The following is a 26,465-nucleotide window of genomic DNA, read 5'->3' on the forward strand; positions in this document are numbered from 1 at the left end:
AACAACAGAATATAGAACAGAGCAGAGGCAGTAGGCCTACAAAATACGACAGTAGAGTGCAGTAGGCTACTGTAGACCAATGAACTCACTGGCACAAGACCAAATAGATGTATGGCGGCCCTGAAGTGCAAAACACAACCGCATTTAATTTTACCCGATTAGGTGAGTAGGAAAAAAAACAGCGTAAAAAGCAAAACTAAATAGATCAGCGCCATGGCTTGCATTAGAAGATTCTTTATATTTAACTAGTGGTATACACACACACACCTCTCCTGGGAAGAGGTCTAATGAGCCAGATTTGTCAGATTTGTCCTGACCTAACAGGTGTAACAAAGCTAACAAGAGACTCAGGAAGAAATCAATCAATCAGTCTAAACACACAGTCCTGAGAAGAGGTCTAATGAGCCAGATTAACTGAATACATATGCGTGGGTGTTCAGAGCCTTTAGGAGTTAAAACTTGCAAACACACCCTTAGACGCCCTCAAATGACACATTTATCATTCTTATTAGAAAAGATTTATGACCTAATAAATTCCCATCAAAGCTCTGACCAACCTTCACCATGAGCAGAGGTCGAAGCAGACAGAAATCACCTGTGTGTGTTCAGAGGCTTTACATTCAAACCACATAGATTATACACTTATGCTGACCATTTCACAAACATTTTGCAATGCAATTTCAGACCTTTGGATGTATTTTGCAACTGGTTTCCATTAATTCCTGTGTGTGTTAAAGAAGGAACTTGAAAGGTAATCAATAAATGATAAATGTCTAAGATATTGTCTCCCCCTCCCTCCTCCACTCCCACACTGTGTGTGTGTGTGTGCACTTAATCTTGTATACAATAGTGGAGGAGCGACTAATAACTAATGATATTAACTTTATACCTGTGGTGATGATGGCCTTTGCTCGACCATTTTTATTTTCCCTCACTCTCTCTCTCTCTCTCTCTCTCTCTCACACACACACACACACACACACACACACACACACACACACACACACACACACAGTTAAAGGAGTTGAATTATTGCAAGACATTCTTTACACTTAGCTAAGGTTGTTATATCAATGATATATTAACCTTTAATGATACAGTTTACTTAGTACTGATAATATTAGTTACTATTAGTTTATTTTAACAGGTTGTAATCTTTCATACCGTTTTTTAACCGACTTACGATGCATCGTTACTCCCCAAATAAAAACTACAAAATAACAGCCAAACACAAGAGTTAAACTCTCCCATAATGGAAACTACACAGGAGGCTCAACACACATTGCAGGACAAAGAGCCAAAGACTGCTCGGGTCATTCGGGGCCTTGAAGCAAACTTTGTTCAAGTGGCACAGCAGCCAAAACAAAGGTCAACGTGTAAAGTAAACATGAAGGCTCTCCTTTGCGAGGTGTGTTAATGTACTGTATTGTGACCACACCTTGGTATGTGAGAAGGCGGATCCAAAGCATGATAAGTTTTCAGATGCATGCCTTCACAAATTGAAGTGCAGGATTTCACCTTAAGTACAGACAGAACCCCCGGCAGACTGGATGGAAGGGAGGAGAAGAAGACGGAGGGTGTAAGAAACTAAAGAGTGAAGGAGGACAAAAAACGGAGGGGTGAATATGAATCGAGATCCTGGAGTCCCAGAGCTAGATTCCTCCTTGGAGACACCTGGAAATCCCGACAGTGATGAGAACTCAGAGGATCCGATGGAGGACCCGGAGATGGATCCGGTGGTGGTTTGGGTTCCCAGTGGGAGGCGTCTGATCTCCGGGATGCTGGGTCTGAATGTGGTGCTGCTGGGAGCGGCCCTGTTGATCGGAGAGTCTTTACCCCCCGAGGGCCTGAAGCACCAGGAGCCCCAGGTGTTCTTGCTGCTGCTGATGGGGGTTAGTTCGCTCTGGATGCTGTGGTACCTGCTGTGGGCCCGGAAACAGCCCGGCATCTGCCCGCACAAAGACCACCATGCCGGGGGAATCCCTGTCACCGGTAAGCTGTTTTACCATCATGACCAAATATAAGATACACTGTAAAAAATAATGTAAAAAGGGTAATATTCAGACAGCTAGGGCACCCAAAAAATACTGGAAAAGTAAAATAACTTTCTTGTAAAATACAGTTTGTATAGTTCTTTTTTAAAAAAAATAAACATGAAATCTTCGTTTAAACCTACATTGTGTAATTTTTTGAGTTGATTCTTAGCAAAAACCCCTTTGTTCTTTCACAAATATATGTGCTCATTCATGTGTAATTACTTCCACCAACTAATCAAAGTATTCTCGTAAGCGTAGAATCTGACATTCAGAATAATTCAGAATACATCCGGGTGGGTCACTCGAATGATGGCCTCCATGTTGCGCCTCCATCTTTAAAATACATTAGCCAAAGAGGGACATACCTCCGCCTTGCGCCCTCTTACACTCAGTGGCACCGTGGCGAATGCCAGGCGGAGATTACTCGCCAGGGAAGCGAAAAAGAGAATTAAAACGACAATGCGACAGGCAAAGCAACAAGACCAAAGTTAATATTGGAGTGGCTAGAACAGCTGCGTGTAAACGACGGAGATACTAAGAGATCATTTCGGGTTTAGCCACCGTAGAAGGAAGGACTAGAAAGTTATATTCAGTTGATTGTCATATACAATTTCACTGCTAGATGGGAGAAATTCTTACACAATGTAGCTTTAATGAACTAATGTTCTCTGTTTATCTAATTAAGAAATGCATTTACAGTATTAAACTTGAATTTAACAGTTTAATAAAAGAAGAAAATATTTGAAATCTTGATACATTTGTGAATGCATTTTAACAGTCCTCATATGACAACAAATTCATTTTTTGAAAAAAAAGAAAGAAAGAAGGACATTTTATGGTTATTCAGGTTTTTTGTTCTTTTACCATAGACATGTACATTCACAGTTGTTTTTTTACATTCTCGTTTTTTAAAAGAAATTTGGTTAAATTACAGTTTATTTTACAGTGTATATATTTTGCATAGTGTAATGAAATGTCTCTGCTCTGGTCCAGGGGTCCTCATGCTCTTTGCTGCCTTCAGTCTGCTGTTGCATATGTTCAAGGCCGGTTATTTGATGATCATGATGGACTGTAAGCCTGTCGTTGAAGTGATCTCTCCGTTCATCGAGGCTCCTTTTATCGTGCTGCAGGTAATGACATTAGCTACTTCACGCTCTGAAAGCGGTGCTAAAAACCAGAAGTAAAGATGTTTAGCAACATTTGATGGTAAAATGAAAGGAAATTGAACATTGAGACACAGCATTTATCTCACAATTTTATAGAATTAATCATCAGATAAAACATGTGGAGATAAGTGGACAAAGCCTGCCATAAGTGAGGTTGGAGACCTTTTTAAAGGAATAACTATTATATAACATTTTTAGGTTCATACTTTTACGTTTACATGCTTTAACGTTCAAAAACACTTTATCTTTCATCCTGCCCATGGCTGCTGCTCCTGTATTCACTAGAGCTGTCACTCTTCCCCTGTAATCCCATTCAAATTTCATTTGTTATTTTTTTTAAATATTCAAATAATATTTGAATATTTAATGCTCACATGCAGCCTGTTATTAATATGTACTACACTACTCAGGCTTATGCATCGTCAATGCCACTATAAGCATGTGGTTGTTGTTACATCTTCTGTCCACTAGAGGGACTTCTAACATTAGCCTGGCCTTGAAGGGGAACTACCAGTGTTGCCAACTTAGCGACTTTGTCGCTAGATTTAGCAACTTTTCAGACCCCCTTAGCGACTTTTTTTCAAAAAAAAAAAAAAAATTGCAAGTTCTCCTCTATGTAGAATGCGGTCTGTTAAGACCGCTGCGAAGTATAACACACCGTTGCCATGAAAAACAGAGCGTTGCTATGGACACAATTCTGTTCACTCAGGCAATATAATCGCTACACACAGCCTACGACGTAGCTACGGCGGCAGTTCGACGCAAGGCGTTTATGCAAAACTGTGGAAAAACTGCAGAAAAAGTGTGGGTGTTGAACCCTCTCACCGGGAAAAGTGTGGGTGTTAAAACACCCACATCCCCCACGGGTGCTATGCCCCTGTCTGCACCCCTTTCGTTACAGACCCTCCACCAGCCTTTGGGCCACGCCTCCTCATTTACATTGACATCTTGTCAAGTCCAAATTGAAAAGCCAAATGTTAAATTGAAATGTAAAAGTTAAATCTTAAAATGTCAAAGGGCAATTGCCAAATGTAAAATTGAAAATTATAAAGTGCAAAGACTAAAATAAAAAAAATTCTATTTGAGATTTTAATTTAAGTATTTCCATTTAAGCTTTTCCATTTTCCATTTTGAGTTTGAAATTTGATGTTTCTCTCAACCAATAAAAGATTTCAAAGATTTCAGTTTAAGCATTTATATTTAAGCTTAAATTTGACTTTTTACATTGCACTTCACATTTTCAAATTATCATTTTACATTTCAACTTTGCTTTTTCAGTTTCCTTTTTCTTTTTTCAATTTAATTATGGCATGATTTTTTTCCTAGTAGCGTAGTAAAATAATAATATTTTTAAATTTGATCTTGCTTCGTTTTCTCTTTGGACTTTAAATTTGAATTATGAATGACTATATCCTCCATATGAAATGGTGTTCGACGGCTTTGAGATATGTTTTCTCTTGTTTATTGGCTGTGACCAAGGCTACACCCAATCAGCAGAGACGTGTCTGTAAACTCGTGGTAATGAAAAAGCAGAGCGCTTGCGCACACAGGGTGTTTCAACGCACCCCCATTTCAGTTTAAAAAAATGTGTTGCTACGTTTATCGGAGCTGAACGTGGCCCTGTTGAAACCGGAGCGTTCAGAACAGTTGGAAATCTGATCGTTTTAGCTCACGGGGAGAGAAGGAAATACGTTTACCTTATTATTTCTGGCCACGTTTAACTTTAAAATACGACATCATATATTGTACATTTGACAGAAAATAAGGAAAAGCATAATATGTCCACTTTTAAAGTAAGATCAAGAAGACATAAAAAAAGATATATGTCTATGGCCATAATTAGGATTAATGCCAAAACATTTAACAGGGTAGGAATGGGCTATTTATTGCTGAAATAGTTATATAGTCTCACCTTAACATAAAGAAAAAAGTACACTTATGTTAGATTAAATTGATTAACACGAAAAGAAAAAGACAAAAAATGGCAAAAGAATGAAGTTCAGTTAGTTCGGCAGGCGTGAAATGATCTAGAAGAATTAGAGCTTCCAAACTTGACCACTAGCAAACAGCCCCCAACATAATCTTGATGTGCAAGATTAAGGGACAGACGGCCGACATAAACCTTCAGTTATTTAAACTGCTAACAATGTATGAATGTGAGAGTTGGTAGAAGAGTTACATTAAAGGTCTAAGGGATTTATGAAATATACAATCAGTGTTTCTGTTCTCAATCGACTGCAAACTAAAAAAAGACTTCTTTTCTTTCCAACAAGTCCTCAAAACCATACAACGTTATGAGTCATTTGTTCCCTACCCTGTAATACGACCCACAGGAGCATTTCATAGCATAGCACCTCTGGTGGTTTGGGTTAAAATCCGACAGTACTTCACTTGCGGTTACGCACGTGACGCTGGATGTGCCGTTTGTTAAGTTAAAACAAGAAATCACCGTTTATTTTTATTTATTTTTTTGTTAGTTTAGACCTTCCTCCACAGCGCTGCGAAGGAAGGGTCTGGTGAGTCCACAAAGCATTCCTGAATGGGAGAAAAACGTGCTCTGGTTTATTGGCATTTCTTTAAACCAATCACAATCATCATGGGTGACGCCGGACGGAGCCACGGTGCCTCTGCAAAATAGCCTCAGGAAGGAACTTGTTTCGATAGAACATGTGTACGTTCAAACATTTTAGTCGTGCAACAGAAAACTCAGATTGGACAGAGATGTCCAGGAAGCCGCAGATGCAATTCTGTCAGTCCACATAAGGCATCGCAACCCTGACCAGCTCAGCCCGCCCTGGGGCATCACAGGAACGCTGTAAGGAGGGTGGACAGGTCGACAGTTAGCTGACACACTCATTCAGAACAACTGGTCCCACGAATCAACTTCTTAAACAGGTTAGAAGAGATAGCCCTCTCTTTTAACTTTACCCTAGTTGCCAGACCTGAAGGTGTGGATAGTCCACACAGCATTCTGGGATGGGAGAAAAATGTGCTCTGGTTTATCGGCATTTCCTTAAACCAATCACAAGCGCCCGACGGAGCAATGATGCCTCTGCAAAATACCCTTGGGAAGGAACTTGTTTTGGTGGAACATGTATACGTTCAAAAGTTGTTTTAGTCGTGCAACAGAAAACTCAGATTGGACAGATAGTCTAGCTAGCTGTCTGGATTTACCCTGCAGAGATCTGAGGAGCAGTTAACCATAGTCCTCACAAATCCACCGAGTTTAAAATTACACAGACACAAAAAAAGTGGAAGGTGACGGAAGGTGACTTTTCATATCTCAATTTCACTGCAATACTAAGTGCTTTGCGTTCTATTTTTGCATTGTTTACACTGTAATATTTCTGCAAAACCACATTGCACATTCCTCTATTAACCAGAATCGAGGGTATGTTCAGTGTGGGACATAGGATTTTCTGTTTCAAATCTATGTACATTGTAAAATTCAATACAAAATAACTGCTTATTTGTCTTTTGCAGACCTATTTACTGTGGGCTCACTCCAAAGACTGCATTCACAGACACAAGATAATCACCAGGTGCATCACTCTATATGTGTTTTTACATATCTTTTATAAATGTTTTACATATTTATTAGTTTATATTCAAGGATGATAGCTTCAGGTGTATGCTATTTTTGTCATTTCATGTGTGACACTGTTTCCGTGTGACGCAGGTCGGGGATGATGGTGGTCCTCTCGGCCGACCTGCTGCTGTGGCTGAACGCAGTGATAGAGGACACCATCCATGAGGAGATCGAGCTAGAAAAAGGTTTCAGCAACACAACTGAAGCAGACACGTCTGATTTAGCAGGTGAATGATCTCCATAGATATAATCATCAATCCTAGGGCTGCAACTGACTATTATTTTCATTGTCGATTCATCTGGAAAAGTCATGGAATTAGTAGTCTTGCTTTGCCAGACCTTCCTCCACAGCGCTGCGGAGGAGGGTCTGGCTAGTCCACACTAGCGCCCTTTATATAGAGTGCGTGGCCAACTCAAATCATGGGCGCCATATTGGATACCAAAGTCAGATGACTCTACAGTGTAACCCTATGGGGCGAATATGCTATCTTGAAATAAATCGCTTATTTTCACCATAAACAGGCATATACATGTTATTATCAACGTTTGTCAATATGTAAATAGCCCTTACGGAAATATTCCAGTGTATATTTACCTTCTATATCGTAAATGGGCCTCTAAAAAATGCCCATTGTAGTGAGTGACCACGTCGCCTAATAAGTCTCTGAGCAGTGTTTACCTTTCTAATGTCCGCTAGCATACATGCTTACTATAGCTAGCTTTGTGTGTAACGTAACAAAAACCCACCCATCTCAGAGGAGCGAAGCTTAATATTTCATTCAACAAAATTAAGGTACAAAAGGAGCACTAACGCCACAGTTACTCTTATGTTGACAACGTGGATGCAGATATAGGAAACTCTGAAGGCAGTCGTAATATTTACCTAGCAGGCTAGGCTAACGCTGTTGCGCTAATGTTAGCAAACATCTGCGTAGCTTTAGCTAGCTGTCTAAACTTGTGAAAGTCGAACAACATCCCCGTCCAAGCTGTGTTTCACTTTCCCTCCAATATTCTCATATCATATCATATATCATAACAACATAACAAAGACACCTGGGGCCTGTTGCACAAAAGTAGAATAAAGAATTCCAGGATAACTGAAAAAGCGCAGCTTGACTTAGTATGATCCGCTCATCGCGGCTTAATCGGTTGCACGTTTGCTGTGCCAGGATGAGAAGGTGAAGCTATGCCAAGCCAGGTGTAGATAGCTGGAATAGGTGCACGTTCACGGCTTTCTTAAATAGACCACGGTATCAATCACAGATTTACTGATGCAGAAATGGAGAAGACGCGTGCGGCAAATCTTTAACCCGCTGAGCAGCAGCTGTTAATGGAAAATTACAAGGAGGTGAAACATATAGGCTAATATGCAAAAAGGGAAATACGGCTGTTGTTATCAGACAGAAAGAAAAGCCCAACAGACAGTAGTGGACCGACTGAACGCGTAAGGATTTAAAAAGATCTACTTAGGGCCTACTAGTCACTCCACATTTTTACAAAGTTGTACACATAGGCTACTTTTAATATGCTTGTTTTATGTGTTGGTTTTATTGCTGTATCTCTTTTTATGTGCTAAATGTCTTTGAATAGCCTGTAAAGCACTATATAAATAAAATGTTTTATTATTTAGCCTACTTTGCCTTAAAAGTGAGCAGAGGGAATTCATGTTCCTCGGGCAATTTACCCTAAGTACTAGGCTTAATTTCAAACTCTTATTACTCATAATGTGAGAATATGTTTTACAACCATATCCACAAATCTCTATAAGCTGTCTTATTCTAAATATCTTTCTACAATTAATGTTCATAAAGAACAAACATGACTGGACAAAAACTAGAAAAATAAGTAGACTAAGTGATTTCAATACACACTGTAAGCATATCTGTAAAACAATGTAGCCTATTATTATTCATGTATTTTTGTCTCACTCCCAAGCTCCAAGATGCGTGACAGCACCAAAATAAATTGAGTAAGAAGCTTTGTGGCATTCCAACACATTCTCACTCCCATCTGGTAAAATACGGACGTTTGGTCAGGTGCCGTTGTCGTTGTTATTGACGCTAAAAGTCCCCTTTTAGAGTCCGCTGCACGGTGTGGGAGGATCCCCCTGCCTCCCCCCGCCTCTCCACGTTGCACGGGGCACATTTCACAGGGAGAGCAGCGGAGGAAAAGCCCATTTCCTCCGCATTGTCCCACTTTATCTCCGGTGCATGTGCAACCATTACCATGTAAAGAACAGCAATAGTAGGATTTACATCAAACTCGTGACAGTAATAGTGACAAGTAATGCATGCTAATAAAAATAAAGCAGAACACATTCAGAAGACAACGGAGTAACTGTTAAACACATTTATTTCGGATCAGAGCAGCAGCTGATTTAACACATAAGACTCCAGGATTAATCTTAGCCTGGCTCTTAGCCTGCTCTGGAGCAGGCTAGCTGCAAAGGATAAATCTCCATGGTTACTTGGCTGGGTTTAATTCAACCTGTTTTTGTGCAACCAAGTCAAAACTAATTTCATCCAGGATAACCTGAATATCCCGGCTTAATCCCTTATCCTGGTTTTGTGCAACAGGCCCCTGGACTCGGTCAAGACCATAAGCCATATGACTATGGCAAGATCACAAGCATTTAGGTACATGGAGTGCTAGCGAAAAAGCTAACGCTAGCATAAGGCTAACTTCAAACTTCATTCATTTCTAAAGCAGTATTAGAACTTTTTTGACAGCATGGTACACATTAACGATGGTATTACTATATTTGTCCTATGTAATTTGTTATATCGAAGAGAGAAATTGACATTTACCTCACACAATAATGAGTAGTCACTAAGCTAGCCTCCAGTTTGATCTTTTTTTTTCTTGTGTGCACGTAGGGAGGCGAACTCTGGAATTAAAATGGCTGTCGAGTGTGTGTTGAGAATTTTACTCAAAAAAGAGATAAATATAATTTGAATGTTGGTTCTAGCTCGGAGGATGTTTCCCGAATCGACCGGAGTTTAGAATGTCAACACAAAGAAAGCAGAAGGTGAGGGACATCCGGCTAAAAATGAGGGACATCCGGGGGGAACCGTTCCGTAAAACGTTGTCGATATAGACTAGTTGACAACTGATCGATTCATCTTTGCAGCTCTAATAATCATACCCCCCTGCCTTGTACTCTATAGAGTTTTTTTAAAGTCCATGCCTGCTTCCAGGAACGGCCAATTCGACCCTCTGTGATTGCAGTGCGAGCGCCGCCTGCCTCGCCTTCAGGAAAGGCTACGAAATCCTTTATCCCTTCAACATGGAGTACTACCTGATGGCCTGCTGCATGATCTATGTGATGTGGAAGAACGTGGGCCGCAGGATGAGTCCAGGTCCCCACCATGTCGCTCAGAAGCTGACCATCCACGTTGTCTACCATGGTGGGATCATATGCGGCCTCGTTTTTGGCGCCCTGGTGCTCATGGTGGGACTTGCCGTCTTCATTCTGTATCAGGTTTGGGTGAGCCAGGACGAGCTTCGCTTCACCGCCTTCCTCTTATTTTACGGCTACCATTTGGTCGTCATGCCCCTGATGTCTGTGTGCTCCCTGGCCGGGATGCTGGTCCACCGGCTGGAGAGGAGGGCGAACGAAGCGGGACACAACCCCACCCGGAGCCTGGACGTGATGCTCCTGGTGGCGGCTGCTATGGGCCAGTTCGCCCTGTCCTACTTCTCCCTGGTGGCGGCCATGGCCGTGGGGACGAGCGGGCTACTCGGGGAACTCGACCTGTCCTACTCCCTCCTCAGCCTGCTGCAGCTCATCCTGCAGAACATCTTCATCATCCAAGGCCTCCACAGGCACCCGAGCCTTCTCGCCAAGAAGAAAGAGAAGCAGCGGAGGATCTTATTCAAGGTACCTGCCATGTGAAGGTTTAGTGCACTGGAACAAGTCAGCCATTAAAAAGGTTCTGTTTAAAGGAGACCTATTCTACAACATTTACAGGTTCATACTTGTATTTTGTGTTTCTATTACAACATGTTTACATGCTTTTGTGTCTGCTCTGATTGGTCAGCGTTTCCATATTTTTTTTTTTTTAGTAGGGGCAGGACTTCATAAGCATTATCTTCTGCCTGCTCCTTCTTAAACTCATCGTTCTTTTTGGAATTTTGATAGGTTTGGATTTATTTCTGTATTATCTGATTTTATTTTTGTGTTTTTTAAAGAACATTTTTTTGGGCATTTTCTGCCTTTATTTTGACAGGACAGATGAAGGCATGAAAGGGGAGAAGGGGGGATGACATGCAGCAAAGTGCTGCAGGTCAGAGTCGAATCCTGGCCCACTGCGTCGAGGAGTAAACCAACTACTGAGCTATCTGGGCGCCCTATTTTTGTGTTTTCTTATCAGATTTTATTTGGGTTTTTTTCCGTCTTTTACAGTATGTACAGTAAAAAAAATAATATCCTGAGTCTTCGAATCTGTGCTCTGTAGAGCTGGGCATCGCTCAAAATCTTTCGATCCGGTGCCAATTTCGATACCTCAGTTTCGATGCCGGTTCCTTAACGATACTTTTTTTTTCCGTTTTAAAATCCATTTCAACATCAAAAAAAATACATTAAACACAAAACTTTTATTTTCCACCTTGATTGTGAATCAAAAAAATCTGGTAACACTGCTCACTCAGAGTACTAGGGCTGAACGATTAATTACATTTGCGATAATATCGCGATATGTTAAAATGCAATCTCCTAATCGCAAAGGCTGCGATTTGGTCACATGACTCGCACGAGCTAATCAGTCTGCACTCCGTAGAGAAAGCATCAACTTAGCATGCTCGCTACGCTGTACCTTGAGCTGATTTCTGTCATTCAAACAACTCTGAGTTATAGTTTAAAACGTTTACAGCCATTTTAATATTTATGAAGGGTTTTATTCTCTCGAGTCCATACATGCAGTTAATGGATACAGGCACGCAGAACTGAAGGGTCGGTTGGCAACGATTAGCTCTGATTAGCGGTTAGCTCCGGTTAGCGGTTAGCTCTGTCATAAAGATATGAGTGCAGGAGCTGCCACTGAGAGGGGTAACAACCAGACTGATAAATGACGTTCGGGGAGCTTTCACAGCAGCGTGGCCGCGGTGTTTCAACAGTTTTATTAGTACAGTTAATCCCACGGCAAGAACACCAGCATCTAGCTAACGCAACGATAGCCTCTCTGAGCAAGTGCAACGTTCGGTGTCATGCACACGGCACGCAACTTCACGAACAAAATACACGTATGTGTGTGTGTGTATACTATATACTATATTTTTACTTATTTAACTGTCTAGTGTGTAATTGTGTGTTGTTCATACTATAAAATGATTTATTGTTTGTCTTTGTTGAATAATACAGAAGACAAAGATCTTAAAAAAAATAATCGCAATATTTGGGAAAAAAAAAAATCGCAATTAGATTATTTTCAAAAATCGTTCAGCGCTACAGAGTACCATTAATAACACTGGTTGTGCTTTTGGATAGGTGGGGGGGGGTGCGCCAGTCAGATACTCAGGATTGGTATCAATCAAAAATTTTAAAATTAACAAAAAAAGAGAAACCTTTTTGCCACAACATGAACATATTATAAATAATAAATAAATAAACAAATTACATTGTGTACATGCTAATATTGAACTAAACTGCAAAGGAATGTAAACAACAAAGACTTTTTAGTGCAAACTGCATAATGACACAAACCTTTAACAATAAACTTGGTGACTGCCCTGTTGTCAACATTGAACTAATGGAGAACTAACTTAAGTGCAAAGGAATGTAATTGAATTGCCTTGTTGCTGAAAGGTGCTGTAGAAGTAAAGTTGCCTTGCCTTACAACCTTAGCCTGTCAGTCAGTCATCAGGGCACAGAAACCACTGTCGTGCCTGCTTGTCTCAGAGGAAGTGTAACGTCAACAGCACCGCGACCGCTTTCGGCTCGCCATTAATATCATATCGCAGCAAATGCTGTCTGCGTGAAGTTTTGAAAAACTGTAACCACACTTGAAACCACTTTATCGGCGTGACTCTCTGTGACTTCAACAAAAACTGCAGGGCCGACGTAGTTTACTCCGTCCGCACCTCTGCGCGTGTGTGTGTCGGTAGGAGCTCCGCTCTCTGTCAATATGCAGAGAGGACAGATAAGCTTTGGAACCGAAATATGGCACCGAAAGATAAATAATTTTTCGATACTCATATGATCAGAGATTTTTTTCGGTGCCATAAAAGCATCAACGTTCGGTGCCCAGCCCTAGTGCTCTGCCGTCACTGCTGCTGCATGGCAGGGGCGGAGCAGAGGGGGTGGCTTCTGGGGCTTCAGCCCTTTGAAGAAAAAAAAAAAAGCCCTAATCTTTAAGGTTTTTAAAATAACTTCAACTTTTTGTCATTTCCCCTCAGTCTCTCTGACTGGACCGGCAGATCAATGGAGCTACCCTATGGAACTTAAAAATAGTAACAGCCGATTGCCTTTCTTTAGGTTGCAGGGGTGAAAATGAGACATCCTCAACATTTGTTGTGTTCTGGTTTCAGAATGACAAAGATATCTGGCAAAAAACATTTTTATTTTATTTTTACTTTAAAAGTGCCAGACGTTGAAAAAAAGCAATGAAAGCATCGAAATTAGGATGTTACAACTATCAACATTTCCCAAATTATGTACAGAGTTTTAGGCATTTTATTACGTGTATTATTAAATTGTTTGGAAAAAAAGTGCATATAGCTCTTAAATGGAGCATGCACTGCAGCGTGCCTGCCTGGAGCAGATGACCAAATATAGAAAACCGGCTCGATATGACGTCATACAGAACAAACTGTTGAAACCGGAGCGTTCAGACCAGTGGGAAATCTGAGGTTTTGGCTCACAGACATTTCTTTCAGATTTGTTTACATCATTATTTGAAACTTTGGCCACATTTAACATGAACATCTGGCATTGTAACATTAAAGATGTGACAGAAAATACAGCAAAGCATAATTTGTCTCCTTTAAATACTCTATAAACCCTCCCACAGCTTAAGAAAAAGGTTGCGGTGCCAATAGAAGATGAGAAGAAGACGGATATGTCAATGCTGGAGGGGAACACGCCAGCTGCTGCACCAGAGCATGATGGGAAAAAGCCCTGGACCAAAAGAGCAATACAAGAAATCTGTTCTTTCCTCATCTTTTGCAATGTTATGGTAATATGATGTGTGTTTATATAAAACACAAGAAATACAAGTTTCTTTGTTATTTCGGCATTCATAAAATACATCCCTGTTCCCTCTTCTTGCAGCTGTGGGTCATCCCTGCGTTTGGAGTCCACCCCCAGTTTGAGAACGGCCTCGGGAAACAGTTTTTCGGCTTCTCTGCGTGGTTTGTTCTGGTGAACTTGGGTCAGCCGCTCAGCGTTTTCTACAGGATGCACTCTGTGGGCGCTTTAATGGAGCTGCTCATCTCTGCGTGATATCCCTCTACAGTTTGTATTTTACATTGTCTGTTCCCTTTAGTTCCAATTAAATATATAATATGTAATTAATTAATAATTAATATGTTTTTTGCATTAAAATGTCTACAAACAAATAGACCTATGTTATGTATGTTGTTGAGTTGTGTACTTTCATTCTCCTAAATGTTTCCAACAATGTTTAAATTAGGGATGCACCGAATCCAGATTTCTGGGATTCGGCTGAATACGGAATCCATTGGTTAAGATTCTGCCGAATCCGAAACCTCCTCCCATCCCCAGTCCATTAACAGTAAACACATTAATGAAGTAAACAACGTCCACAGCAGTGTATTTTTCATTTTATTTTATTGTAGAGCTAGCAAAGCTGGTAATGGTCGTCTGGTTAACACCAGTTTTTAGCTGTGACCGTCCTTCCTTTGCCGTACCTGAAGTTGCTGCATTTTGGCTGCTGTCTGTAGATTCCTTCATGCACAACTCGTATTCTTTCGGATGTTTCCTACCAGATGTTGTAACAGCGGTGATGTTGTGTATAGTTTAGGGTCCTCGCCACCACGGGACAAATCGACATTGCAAATTGAACATGTAGCTGGACTTGAACGGCCTTCTTTTGACTGAAAGTTCTGCCAAACTACACTTTTTCTGCTCACGAGTTCCATTTTCACTTTCTCACAGCCTACTGCATTGAACGCTCCACCTACGTAAACACCTTCCTGTAATCAACGGCGGCGCCATTACGTCAACCAGCGTAGCGCGCGGAGTGAAAGCGTACCACTTAGTTGTAAGTCACTACTGACATCTTGGAAAATGGCCATATGAAATTAGCCGCTTGTCTTTTGCTCTCTCCTTTTATTTCTGTGATAAATTAATTGCTTTTTTCAAAATGCACAATGTCTTACATTGCCACTGCAGTAATCAAAATGTCCACATCCCAAGGTGACATCAAGGGACTCTTGCAGAAACTACTCAACAACATTCGGCCCGCAGTCTGTTTTCTTAAAATGTTGCCAAATGTTTTCCTCCGTTCTGTTGGCGTCCTTCACTGTTCTCCAGTAATACCTTCAGGGTTCGTACACGTTTTCCAAGGTCAAATTCAAGCACATTTCAAGCACTTTCAAGGTCCATTTTAAAGCATTTTCCAGCACCTTACACCACGTGAATTACATACCAATACATTGTCAAAATTATTATTTAGTGTTTTTATCACATTAAAAGAGATAATGCTATAAACAGCCCAAATTGTGTTTCGTAATAGCAGAAGGATCAAATATTTAAGCAAAATGTATCACTGTCTAAGTAGACTTTGCTTGCTATCTAACCTGCCTGAGTCAATGTAAAAACTGAGCACTGAGTGGGAGGATTTGAGCCAAATGACATGCAGCTGGGTCATTCTGTGTCAAATCAGACAAAATCCAGGAAAACAGTTGCTGCACCCTCAAAGTTGATGCTACCCTTAATGTCAGTCTTTTCACACTTTTTTCCAAATCTAGGGCATGCCATACAAACTTGTAATGGTTCAGTCATATTGACATGTTTGTCTTCCACCCTACAAAGTTTGGGCTGCCTATGAATAATACTTTTCATTATATTAATGTCCAAATATTGCTTCCCAGATAATGTGATTTTCAGGCTGTAAAACTGAAGTAGTTTCAAGGGCTGAAAATATGAAGACATAGGATTTGAACAGAAATATTTTACAGGCCTTGGTTTTGGGACACATTCTAGATATAGACATGGTTTGAACAAAATCTTAGACAGTGCAACAACAAGAACCTGTAATTCCATTTTAACCCAGAAGACTGACCAGAAGTGCACAGGCACCTGCCTGATAAATAGCCTATAATATGTAATTGAAAAAAAAAATTAATTTCATTGCCAATACCTATACATTTATCTACTGGAATAGAGCAGTGTAAATATTGCATAAGGCCATCCTTAACCTTTCAGTAGGCTACTTGTATAACACTCCATCTGACACAATTTCTGTTCAGCAATCAACGATTGTTGTTATGCACCGGGCTAACGTTTGCAGGTTTTAATTTGCGGGTAGTTAACGTTACAGTTACTGTGATGTAACTTTGGCTATGTTCACTGCATATTCCACAAATGAACGTGCCATAACGGACATGCAATACTAATGTAAGGTATTTTATTGTGTAACCTCTCAGTTGAGGCTTAAGAGGAAGTTACAGTAAACAGAGCTTTTATTGTGACGGGAAAAACAGAAGTGGTTAAAGTGTTGTATTTTCTGACGTTTGACTGTGTCGGGGTTGAATTAAGTGAGACGTGTGGGACCGTCTTGGTTCCAGCATTGGAAGCCTGTGTCTTTATTTTACAGCCAAACCTGAGACTAGACAGTATTAGAAACCCTCGGTTACACTAACATTACATTATCACACCAAGTACTCTCGGTCTCTTAGCCTGCGAATTCCTAGCTAGCAGTTACTAGCGTAAACAAATAGGCACTAACGTATACAGTAGGCTACTTCAGTTGGCTAACTTGAAAAGTCTATGTCTTACCCTTCATGTGACTCGAGAGCGCAGACTCGCCCATAGTGAAAAGCTGCATGTCTTTTTTGTAGACTTTACAAGAGGCAACTCGTGAGGTTTGTACCCATTTAATCCATAATTTGTATTTTTCATCTTCCAGCCAATGTTCATTGAAATGTCAACCTGCCAGCAATATTATAAATCCCACTATGGCCACGCCAAGACCCGCCCTACGAAACAGCTCGATTGGTTGGGGTTAGGCGTTTTACCTCGAGTGGTTAAGGTTAGGATAGCCGATTGGTCAGGGGATGGGACCTGAACAGGGGGCGGAGTCACATATGGAAACAGACTGGCAGATCGCAGTCACACATGCAAAAGCGAGCAGGTTTCATTTTAAGCTCTCCAACATTTTATTTCTCCATTTAATAAACAAACTATTCAGTCAGATAGGTATTTGTCGTGAAAGAAATACAGTTACAATTTCAAGCATTTTATCCAAAAATTTAAGCACTTTTCAAACCTTGAAAACACAACATCAAAATTCAAGCATTTTCAAGGATTTCAAGCACCCGTACGAACCCTGTACCTTAAAGCGTAACTCTCGCCAAAATGTTTCATGTTGTGTCGAGCCTTCTTAGTGTTTTAAAAATAGCTATTTTGAGGCTAGCATAGTAGTGCCCCTAGCACTCCCGTTCAAAAGGCCATTTGACCGAAAAATGAAAATACGGTAAATCTTAAAAGTGGAGCCTCGGTCCTAATTATGCTTTTAAACGAAAGTTTGACTCGGGCACATTCACATAAAAGACCCTAGGTTGCATTTTTTTTTGCATTTTGTGCATGTGTCAGTTTTGCGGTTGTCTGCCAGAAGCTAGTCTATATCCACGGCGTTCCACTTCCGGAATTGTTCAGGTGCCGCCGAAAATTCCGCCAGATATCCCTATGTTTTATATCTATGTCCCTAATTTTCGGCAGGATGTCCGTTACCTTCCTCTTCCTTTGTGTTGCCGTTCTAACCTCTGGTGGATTTCTGAGGACTATGGTTAACTGCTCCTCAGATCTCTGCAGGGTAAATCCAGACAGCTAGCTAGACTATCTGTCCAATCTGAGTTTTCTGTTGCACGACTAAAACTACTTTTGAATGTTCACATGTTCCAGCAAAACAAGTTCCTTCCTGTGGATATTTTGCAGAGGCACCGTGGCTCCGTCCAGCGCTTAGCGCCGCCCAAGACGATTGTGATTGGTTTAAAGAAATGCCAATAAACCAGAGCATGTTTTCCTCCCATCCCGGAATACTGTGTGGACTAGCCAGACCCTCCTCCGCTCCACAGCGCTGTGGAGCAAAGTCTGGCAATGCGAGACTACAAACGATATAACAAATTGTATACGGATGGAATAATGATAAAAGGAACTGCCAAAAACAACAAACGTGTCGTTTTGTAATTCTGACACCAGAAACGTTTGGGGCTTTAAAACAAATGACAGATATACTTTTTTCAATCTCTAATTAAAAATGAATTGCGGATTATCCAATGACACCTGGACCGTGTAGCGTCAAACTGTTTGTGCCTTTCCCATTTCAACATGCCTCCGTGCACAAAGCCAGCTCCATTAACAAATGGTTTGCCCTAGGGCTGTGTGGAAGAAAAAGTTCTGCGCAGTGGAGAAAGACGCTCACAAGACGCTCACAAGCAGCTGTAGGATTCTCTCCGACAGGAAACAACAGAATAAACAACAGCTGAGAAGACATTCAGCTCACGAGTCTGCCTGAGTAGATTTGTATAGACTCAATACTGCCTGCTTTGACTAATCAAAAATGCTTTGATTAGTAAAGGTGTGAGTTTCTGTTGGAGCCAACCGAGGCTCGAAACAAAAGGTCTCACTCAAGCAAATGCTTTGTTTCAACACTAAACTAAAGCAAAGGCAGACATACTTCATTTAATCAGGAGACACTACTGTAAAAGTTGTTGATCTGGTAAAACAATAGGAACTTAAATCAGTCAACAGGAAAAGAGGACATCAGGATAAAACTGAAACTGTTAGGCAATTCATTTTCTATAGCTGCAGGATATGAGGACAATATGCAATATGTGATAACGTTGCTGAATATCGCGATAACGATATTACTGGCGATAAATAAACAGATATTAGAGTGAGTTCTGTTCTGCTGCTTTCAGTATTCTGCTTAAGTACAACAATTTGCTCGTTGAATTTAAAAAGGAAATCATTTCAAACGTTCTATTACTGAACAAATTGAACATTAAATTGAATGTAAAAGGCAGCACTAAAAAAAAGAATGACAGTTCCATTTTAAAGTGTAATTTTCTACTGAGATTTTCTTTCAACTAACAAAAAAAATCTCTGAGTGTGGCCGGGTTGGCTCAGTGGGTAGAGCAGTCGCACATAAACATAGAGGTTTATACCTCGACGCAGAGGTCCAGGGTTCGAATCCGACCTGTGATGATTTCCTGCACGTCTTGCCCCTCTCTCACCAAGCTGTCCTATCCATTAAAGGCAGAAAAGCCCAAAAAATATCTTTAAAAAAAAAAGATATTCTCTGAGTGTCTTTCACGATACGTCGCAGCCTTTCGCGATGTGTATATTGTGACAGTTGATATCGCAATGACGATAAAAAAAAACAATATACAGTGCAGCCCCAGGAAGTTTCCCCAGGGCGACCTCACCCAGTGAGAGTGTGCACCCCATGTAGGCTGAGTCCTTTGCAGCGGCCCGGGTTCGTATCCGACCTGCGACCCTTTGCTGCATGTCATCCCCCATCTCTCTCTCACCTTTTCGGTCTATCCACTGTCACTACAAAATGGGACAAATGGGAACAAAAGGGGAAAAAAAGCCCCAACAAATAATCTTAAAAACAAACAAAAAACAAATGGTTTCCCCAGTTTTTGTGTGGAAGAAATTTACTGGAACTTAAAGTGAATAAATGAATGTTCAATAAACGTCACACTTCATGATTAAGTCAAATTTAATGACCATTTGGCATTGCTCGTTATACAGATTGTATGTGATACACAGTAACTGATGTTTTGACACATTTAGGCATTCTTTTTTTTCTCTGAACTTTGAAAGTTGTCAGGAAGAAAGAAGTACAAGATTATCATCTGTGTGAAATACCAGCAGAGAGAGTGTCAAGTGTTCAGCTGTGAGGAAGCTGAAACCAGCCGATCCCGTTGTTGGCGAGTGTGTGATGAGAGAACAAAGTCAACTGGACGCCTTCAACAGCCGCTCTAAACCCTCTGGATCTCAAAGAGCCGTATGTCCGTGTCGTACCAGATTGGAGGATCCACGTTGCTACGGCAACAAAAGTCAAAACAAGTCTTTGTTTTAAACTCGAGGCGTGGCGGCCAAAAGCTTATGTAACACGTGTGAGTCACCGGGACAGATTGAAATGAATGTTTGTTCAGACCAAAGATTTGTGTCGCATGTTGAAACTTGCAACACGCCGGTCTGCGACGTTATGAAAGCTGCCAGTTCACACCAATGCAAGGAGACAGTGTATTATCTCCATAGCAATAGGGTTGGGTACCTTTCGCATCTGAACTAATACCAGTACCGGAACCTGAAATTCGGTTCCCGGTACCCAATGGTACTTTTTTTGGTACTTTCCCTCTGTAATTACAAACAATTTATTTCAGTTGTAAAAATTAATCCAAACCTATTTATCCCATTTATTTAGAACAGTTATTTATTTAGAATATTTTACACTGACAGAAATTAAATAAAAATAAAACCACTCCCTCTCTCCTCCCAAACCCATCCCTACAACCTATTAAATTGAATAATTATTCAACTTTTATTCTTGTATTTGTATATTATTCTTTTTTTAGCCCATTTAATTTTCCTCATGACCGGTTTTAACTGCTCTTTAATGTTTCATGTAAAACACTTTGAATTGCCTTGTTGCTGAAAGCTGCTGTAGAAGTAAAGTTGCCTTGCCTTACAACCTCAGCCTGTCAGTCAGTCCCCAGGGCATAGAAACCACTGTTGTGCCTGCTTGTCTCACAGGAAGTGTAACGTCAACAGCACCGCGACTGCTTTCAGCTCGCCAATTGTTCTATCGCCGTGCGCACTCTTCAGTCGCTCTCTAGCTCGCTTGACCGCATTACCGCGGGCGCTCCTCGAGCCTCCGTCTCAATCTCTGCCATTCCCACCAGTTGACAATTTGTTACTTAAAAATAAAATGGATTATGGATCATTTTACTTCTATAGTTTGTAGCTGACTTCTCTATTGGCTGTTGAAACAGGTTACGTCTCTTACGTTCTAAAACCAGCCTCTGGAGACTCCACCAGCTGAGTCGCAGCGACGCCATCAGCTGGTTTGAGTCGAGCTGAGGCGGGCCGCTTCAGACCGCCGAAACTTTGTCCCTGCAACGTTCTGAAACGGTTTTGTCTCATCGCGAATCTTTGGATCCAAAGATGGATCCAGAGAGTTGAAACTTGCAACAACTATATTATAACTATTTGCAACGAGCCGGTCTGCAGCGTTCTGAAAGCTGCCAGTTCACACCAACGCGGCGAGACGGTGTATCATCTCCATAGCAACGACTCTTTGTACCTTCGTTCTAACTTTAGACTTCTAGGCTTTTGTGTAGCTAAATATATCATTTGTGTTGTCTAAATATGAATGTGGATAACGTTAGTGATAGTGAGATGCTTGCTACAGTTACACTTCTAGTGATGAATCGGCGAAAACACGTTTAATTTCTCCGAGTCCCCCCTCTCTCTCTCTCTCTCTCTCTCTCTCTCTCTCTCTCTCTCTCTCTCTCTCTCTCTCTCTCTCTCTCTCTCTCTCTCTCTCTCTCTCTCTCTCTCTCTCTCTCTCTCTCTCTCTCTCTCTCTCTCTCTCTCTCTCTCTCTCTCTCTCAAACTCTGCCATTTTGATCAGCTGTTTGTAACATTAGAAATGATCCATAATCCATTTTATTTTATAGTTTATAGCTGACTTTACCAGCTGACTTCTCTATTGGCTGTTGAAACAGGAGATGTCTCTTACGTTCTAAAACCAGCTGGGTTGAGTCGAGCTGAGGCGGGCCGGTTCAGACCGCTGAAACGTTTTCCCGGCGACGCTCTGAAACGGTTTCGCCTCGTCGTGAATCTTTGGTCTGAACTGGGCTTTACGGGTTAATCTATCGGAAAATAAAAAAAGGGGGAAATAATCCGGTTACATTCAGGCTCATACTCAAGTTTGTTTACCGTAAGTAGATGACTCCCCACATGTAGGTGCGGAACCACATGGCCGTGCCGGCGTTGGCCTGGTACTTCCTGATGAGGATGGGATGAGGGACGGGCAGCAGGCCGACCAGCGTGCCGTGCTGGAGGAACTTCAGGATTTCGGACTCGTCTGTCAAACCCCTGAGGACGACACCGACAACACTCAAACTCATCTGCGTGATTAAAGCTTCTATATTAACTAAATGACTGTATGAAAGGATTCACTCATAGTGATGATTGTGCAGCCGAGCTGTACGGATTTTTTTTCTTTTTTTTAAGCACCTTTTTTAGCTCATTATTTGGGTTTTTGCAACCCACAATTATAGATATAGATAGTGTAAAATAAGTTTCTTTTGAAACCTCGAGTTTGCTATTTTGGCTGTCGCCATCTTGTTTTTTTGGAGCCAGAAGTGACCATATTTGGGCCAGAGGGTGGAGCTGGAGAAGAGCGAGGGGTGGATCTGACTGAGAACCAGAGGACAGCGCTGTGGTATCGAAAAAATTTCAATCCCATGGACCATAATTTACAAAATGAACATCATGCTGTATTGAAGAAGACTTGAAAGTAGCGATTGAGACCATGACACACACACACACACACACACGTTTACTGAGGTTTTCTAATTCTTCTCTACAATTGGACCTATTTTTGCAACCAGTAGAGTTGCCCCCTGCTGGCCGTTAGAAAGAATACAGGTAAGGTTTAAGGTACTTCAACATTGCTTCACCTTTCAGGCCCAGATGTTGCTGCTTTCCCACAACTTTGTTGTTTTGGTTTTGGTGAACCCGCTGTACACTATCTGCCCAACGCCAAACAAAGTGAGACAGAGTTAGCAACTAGATTGTGAAGAAGGTGGAACATTTAGCAGCTAAAGAGACGGATATCTTTCTCAGGAGTTGATAGTGTCCCAAACGGAGCCAAAAGAGAGGCAATATTGGACACAAACATGACTCCTGGTGAATGCTCAAGTTGCTATGTGTCTGCTTGACATGTTAATAGGCAACTGGTGGCTAATACATTCACCATAACAACTTTATGATATATGTCAAGACTCAGAACTGTGTGTGACGTTCAGCTTGTTGTGGAGTTCTGCCCCCAAGTGTCCAAAAGTAGGTAAGTAAAGTTTATTTATATAGCACTTATCACAGACAGAGTCACAAAGTGCTTCACAGGCTAAATAAATTGAGTATAAGTGCTGCTTTAGAGTAACACATCTTTTTCATCTATTCTCTCTTACAGACAAAACAATTAAGCGATTACTGAAGAGAATAATCAAAAGATGAATCAATAATGTTTGTTGCAGCCATTTCAATAAAACAACGGAGGTTTTTATAGTTCCAATCCAAAACACCCAGTTTCCTGGGAAAATCTAGATCCATTTTATATTCCCAGCAGAGCAAATGCAGTTTCATTTGAATATAAACAGAATAATAATATATTAGTGTGTTAGTATTTGCAGCAAGAGCCAACACGACGGAACAGGCAAAGCAGAGAGTGCCACCTTCATCAAACACTAAATGCAAGAAACAGTTGAGAGGAAACTGTAATCTTTGGAGTATACAGCACCATTAACCACCTAATAAAAGGAGTTATATAATCAATTTGCTTCCGAGATTAAAAGTTGTAGGATTTCTTACTTGTCGATGCAGATCTTCTCCACCTGAGGGACCAGAACTTGTAACAGTCTCATGATGGTCTGCAGAGGGAGTTTCACCTTCCATGACGACACCTGAGACACACACGCAGCCAGCAAGTATTCAGATCCTTTACTTCAGTAAAAGAACTAATATCACACTGTAAAAAAATACTCTGCTACAAGTAAAAGTCCTGCATTGGAAAAGTAACTTAAAGTGCTCATATTATGCTCATTTTCAGGTTCATAATTGTATTTAGAGGTTATATCAGAATAGGTTTACATGGTTTAATTTTCTAAAAACACCATATTTTTGTTGTACTGCACATTGCTGCAGCTCCTCTTTTCACCCTGTGTGTTGAGCTCTCTGTTTTAGCTACAGAGTGAGACCTCTCACTGCTGTAACATCTTTGTTGGGAGTCGCACAGCACAATACCTAGGTAAGGACTACTAGCCAGTCAGAAGCAGAGTGTGAGGGCGTGCCCTGACAGTACCTAGTTAAGGACTACTAGCCAGTCAGAAGCAGAGTGTGAGGGCGTGTCCTGACAGTACCTAGGTAAGGACTACTAGCCAGTCAGAAGCAGAGTATGAGGGCGTGCCCTGACAGTACCTAGGTAAGGACTACTAGCCAGTCAGAAGCAGAGTATGAGGGCGTGCCCTGACAGTACCTAGGTAAGGACTACTAGCCAGTCAGAAGCAGAGTATGAGGGCGTGCCATGCTAGCAGCTAGGTGAACATTATAACGTGTGTTACAAAGTGACCACGTTTGTCTCTGAAGTAAAGGCTGGACTACAATAGAGCTGTTTGGAGCAGTTTGTGAACAGTGTTTTCTGTTGGAGATGGTAAGTCCCTTTGGGGTGGACTTTTCACTTTGTAAACCTATAACATGCACAAAAAAGATATATAAGACAATAAAGGAAAGGGAAAAAGCCAAAAAGCATAATATGAGCACTTCAAGTAAAAGTATGTAAGTATCATCAGGAAAATGTACTTAAAGTATTAAAAGTAAAACTACTCAATGCAGAAAAATCCTCACATTGTAGAAAGTGTAAAGGATCCAAACAGTTGTGTGTTTAATGGTCTAATCATCTCAGCTGGACTTGTAGGACGCTAGTTTACTTTAGAATAAAACATTGTATTTCAGAAAAGGTTTTATTGCCACAATAAGTACACTTATGTGGGATTTGCCTTGGTGAAAGGTACATACATAAACAAACAAACAAACATATTAAACATGAATATGAAATAAACAATAAATACAGATATATCCAAATAACCGTTGCATAAGAAAAAAAGAGGCTAATGGGTTGAGTGCAGAATTTGCAAAGAATTAAATAATATAATAAAGAGTTTATAAACTACATGTCTTTGTGCAAAAATCGTAATGTGTAAAGTAACTAAAGCTGTCAGATGAATGTAGTGGAGTAAAAAGTACTATATTTCTCTCTGAAATGTAGCGGAGTAGAAGTAGAAAGTGGCACAAAAAGAAAAGACTCAAGTAAAGTACCTCAACATTTGTACTTAAGTACAGTACTGGAGTAAATGTACTTAGATACATTCCACCGCTGCATACAGCGTGATGGAGGACAGAGCGAGAGATGGAAGGATAAAAGCAGTAAAAACGTCCACTAACCCAGTCTGTACTGGCGCTCCAGGATGCCGCTGAGGACGACACACTTGACAGCCGACTCCTCGCCGCCTCTGACTCTGTGCGGGAGATCTGACGACAGGATGAAAGCACGAGAGTTACGCTGTAACTGCACACAGAACGGATAAAAGACTGAATCCAGAGTGACGTGAAGCCTGGCGTATACCTCGAGGTCTCTCTCCGAGTTGGACTCTGTGTCGCTGGCTCCTGCTCCGGCTGCGGCTCCGGCTGCGGGGCTGTTGTCAGCAGACGTCTGCGGAGAGTCGGAATGAGGCACGGCAACCATGGTGCCGTCCACACTCACCTGGGTCTTCTCCGTTATCTTATCGATTCCTAGAGGACGCAAGAGAAAAACTGGAATAAAAGGTTTTTGTTGAGTTTTTGATGCTTCTTGTGCCTTCGTGGAGGATTCACAACAGTGACAATAGATTTCAACGAAGAGTCAGACTCAAAAAAACATCCGTTTAAACTTCTTCATAATTTATTTCTCAACGGAGATAAGTACATTTCTTCCATGCCATTCTATTTTCTCCTTTTCTCATAAAGTCTTTTTCCAAACGATGGTTCTGTCCTATTATCGGGGTCGTCTTTTATTCTGGTTAATACGGTACAGTAGTTATGTATCTTCCTACCTGGAGAGGCCTCTAAGCTGGCTTTGAGCGTGCCAGGCTCAGCAGGTACAGCACATCTGGACGCTTCCGTGGAAACTGTCTCCGTAGAGATGCTCCTGGAAATCCCAGGCTTCTTCTTCTGCAGCGCCCTCTGAATAGACGCCGTGTCAGACGGCAGGTTGGCCAACTGGTGGAAAACGTTGCGCTTTCGGATGATGGCGTACACGAGGTTGAAGTTGCCTGTCAGCGAGATTTAACTTGTTGGAGGTTGGTGCCATAATGGAGTTTAGGCATAGACAGTAAAAGAAATGGACAATGTGACCCCGTTGTTTTCCACGGAGACCAGTGAAGTCTATTAGAAGCACTTTTCCGCAGCTGCAAACTGAGCTTGACGACGTAAATGTGACGTGAGCACCCTGTCTGAAAGTCTTCTGGTAGCTGTGCCAAGAGAAATCTCAATCACTGCAGAGACGGAGAGCGTAGGTATATGTAAGGAGATAACATAGACACAGGCTAATTATTGATCACTAAAATGATAGTTAACATTAGTAATTAAACTTAAACAGCTAATGGAAGTCGAAACTGCCTGAGAGCTTCTCCTGTACTATACGGTAATTCCTCTACTAT

General features: G+C 41.2%; 2 protein-coding genes across 5 annotated transcripts in view; one reads left to right on the plus strand and one right to left on the minus strand.

The window, feature by feature from the left end:
• Nucleotides 1-9: 9 nt before the first annotated feature.
• On the plus strand, nt 10-14,294 carry LOC116061198 (proton channel OTOP3-like). Of its 2 annotated transcripts, none has more exons than XM_031315198.2 (8): nt 10-162; nt 1,511-1,992; nt 3,030-3,166; nt 6,686-6,744; nt 6,882-7,018; nt 9,989-10,671; nt 13,799-13,963; nt 14,059-14,294. In XM_031315198.2, exons 2-8 carry the CDS (start codon nt 1,626-1,628, stop codon nt 14,227-14,229), a joined length of 1,719 nt encoding a protein of 572 aa, XP_031171058.1. In that variant the 5' UTR covers nt 10-162; nt 1,511-1,625; the 3' UTR covers nt 14,230-14,294. The 2 variants fall into 2 exon arrangements, with proteins under 2 accessions (XP_031171058.1, XP_031171059.1); XM_031315199.2 differs by lacking the exon at nt 10-162 and adding an exon at nt 618-751.
• Nucleotides 14,295-19,681: 5,387 nt separating this feature from the next.
• The window catches only part of hid1b (HID1 domain containing b), a 31,385-nt gene continuing 24,601 nt past the window's right edge, over nt 19,682-26,465 (minus strand). The window contains exons 14-20 of one of the 3 annotated variants that reach the window (XR_004107671.2): nt 25,860-26,078; nt 25,394-25,581; nt 25,213-25,299; nt 23,584-23,675; nt 21,928-22,086; nt 19,893-20,025; nt 19,682-19,778 (exon numbers count right to left, since the gene is read on the minus strand). Coding sequence is in view for 2 of the 3 variants with exons in the window: in XM_031315195.2 (XP_031171055.1) it covers nt 19,962-20,025; nt 21,928-22,086; nt 23,584-23,675; nt 25,213-25,299; nt 25,394-25,581; nt 25,860-26,078 (809 nt within the window). In the remaining variant the exon portion in view is untranslated. Of the gene's footprint in view, nt 20,026-21,927; nt 22,087-23,583; nt 23,676-25,212; nt 25,300-25,393; nt 25,582-25,859; nt 26,079-26,465 lie in introns of all 3 variants that reach the window. The other 2 variants (XM_031315197.2, XM_031315195.2) reach the window with 2 other exon arrangements.

This window comes from Sander lucioperca, chromosome 22 (assembly GCF_008315115.2).
Source record: "Sander lucioperca isolate FBNREF2018 chromosome 22, SLUC_FBN_1.2, whole genome shotgun sequence".
NCBI lineage: Eukaryota > Metazoa > Chordata > Actinopteri > Perciformes > Percidae > Sander > Sander lucioperca.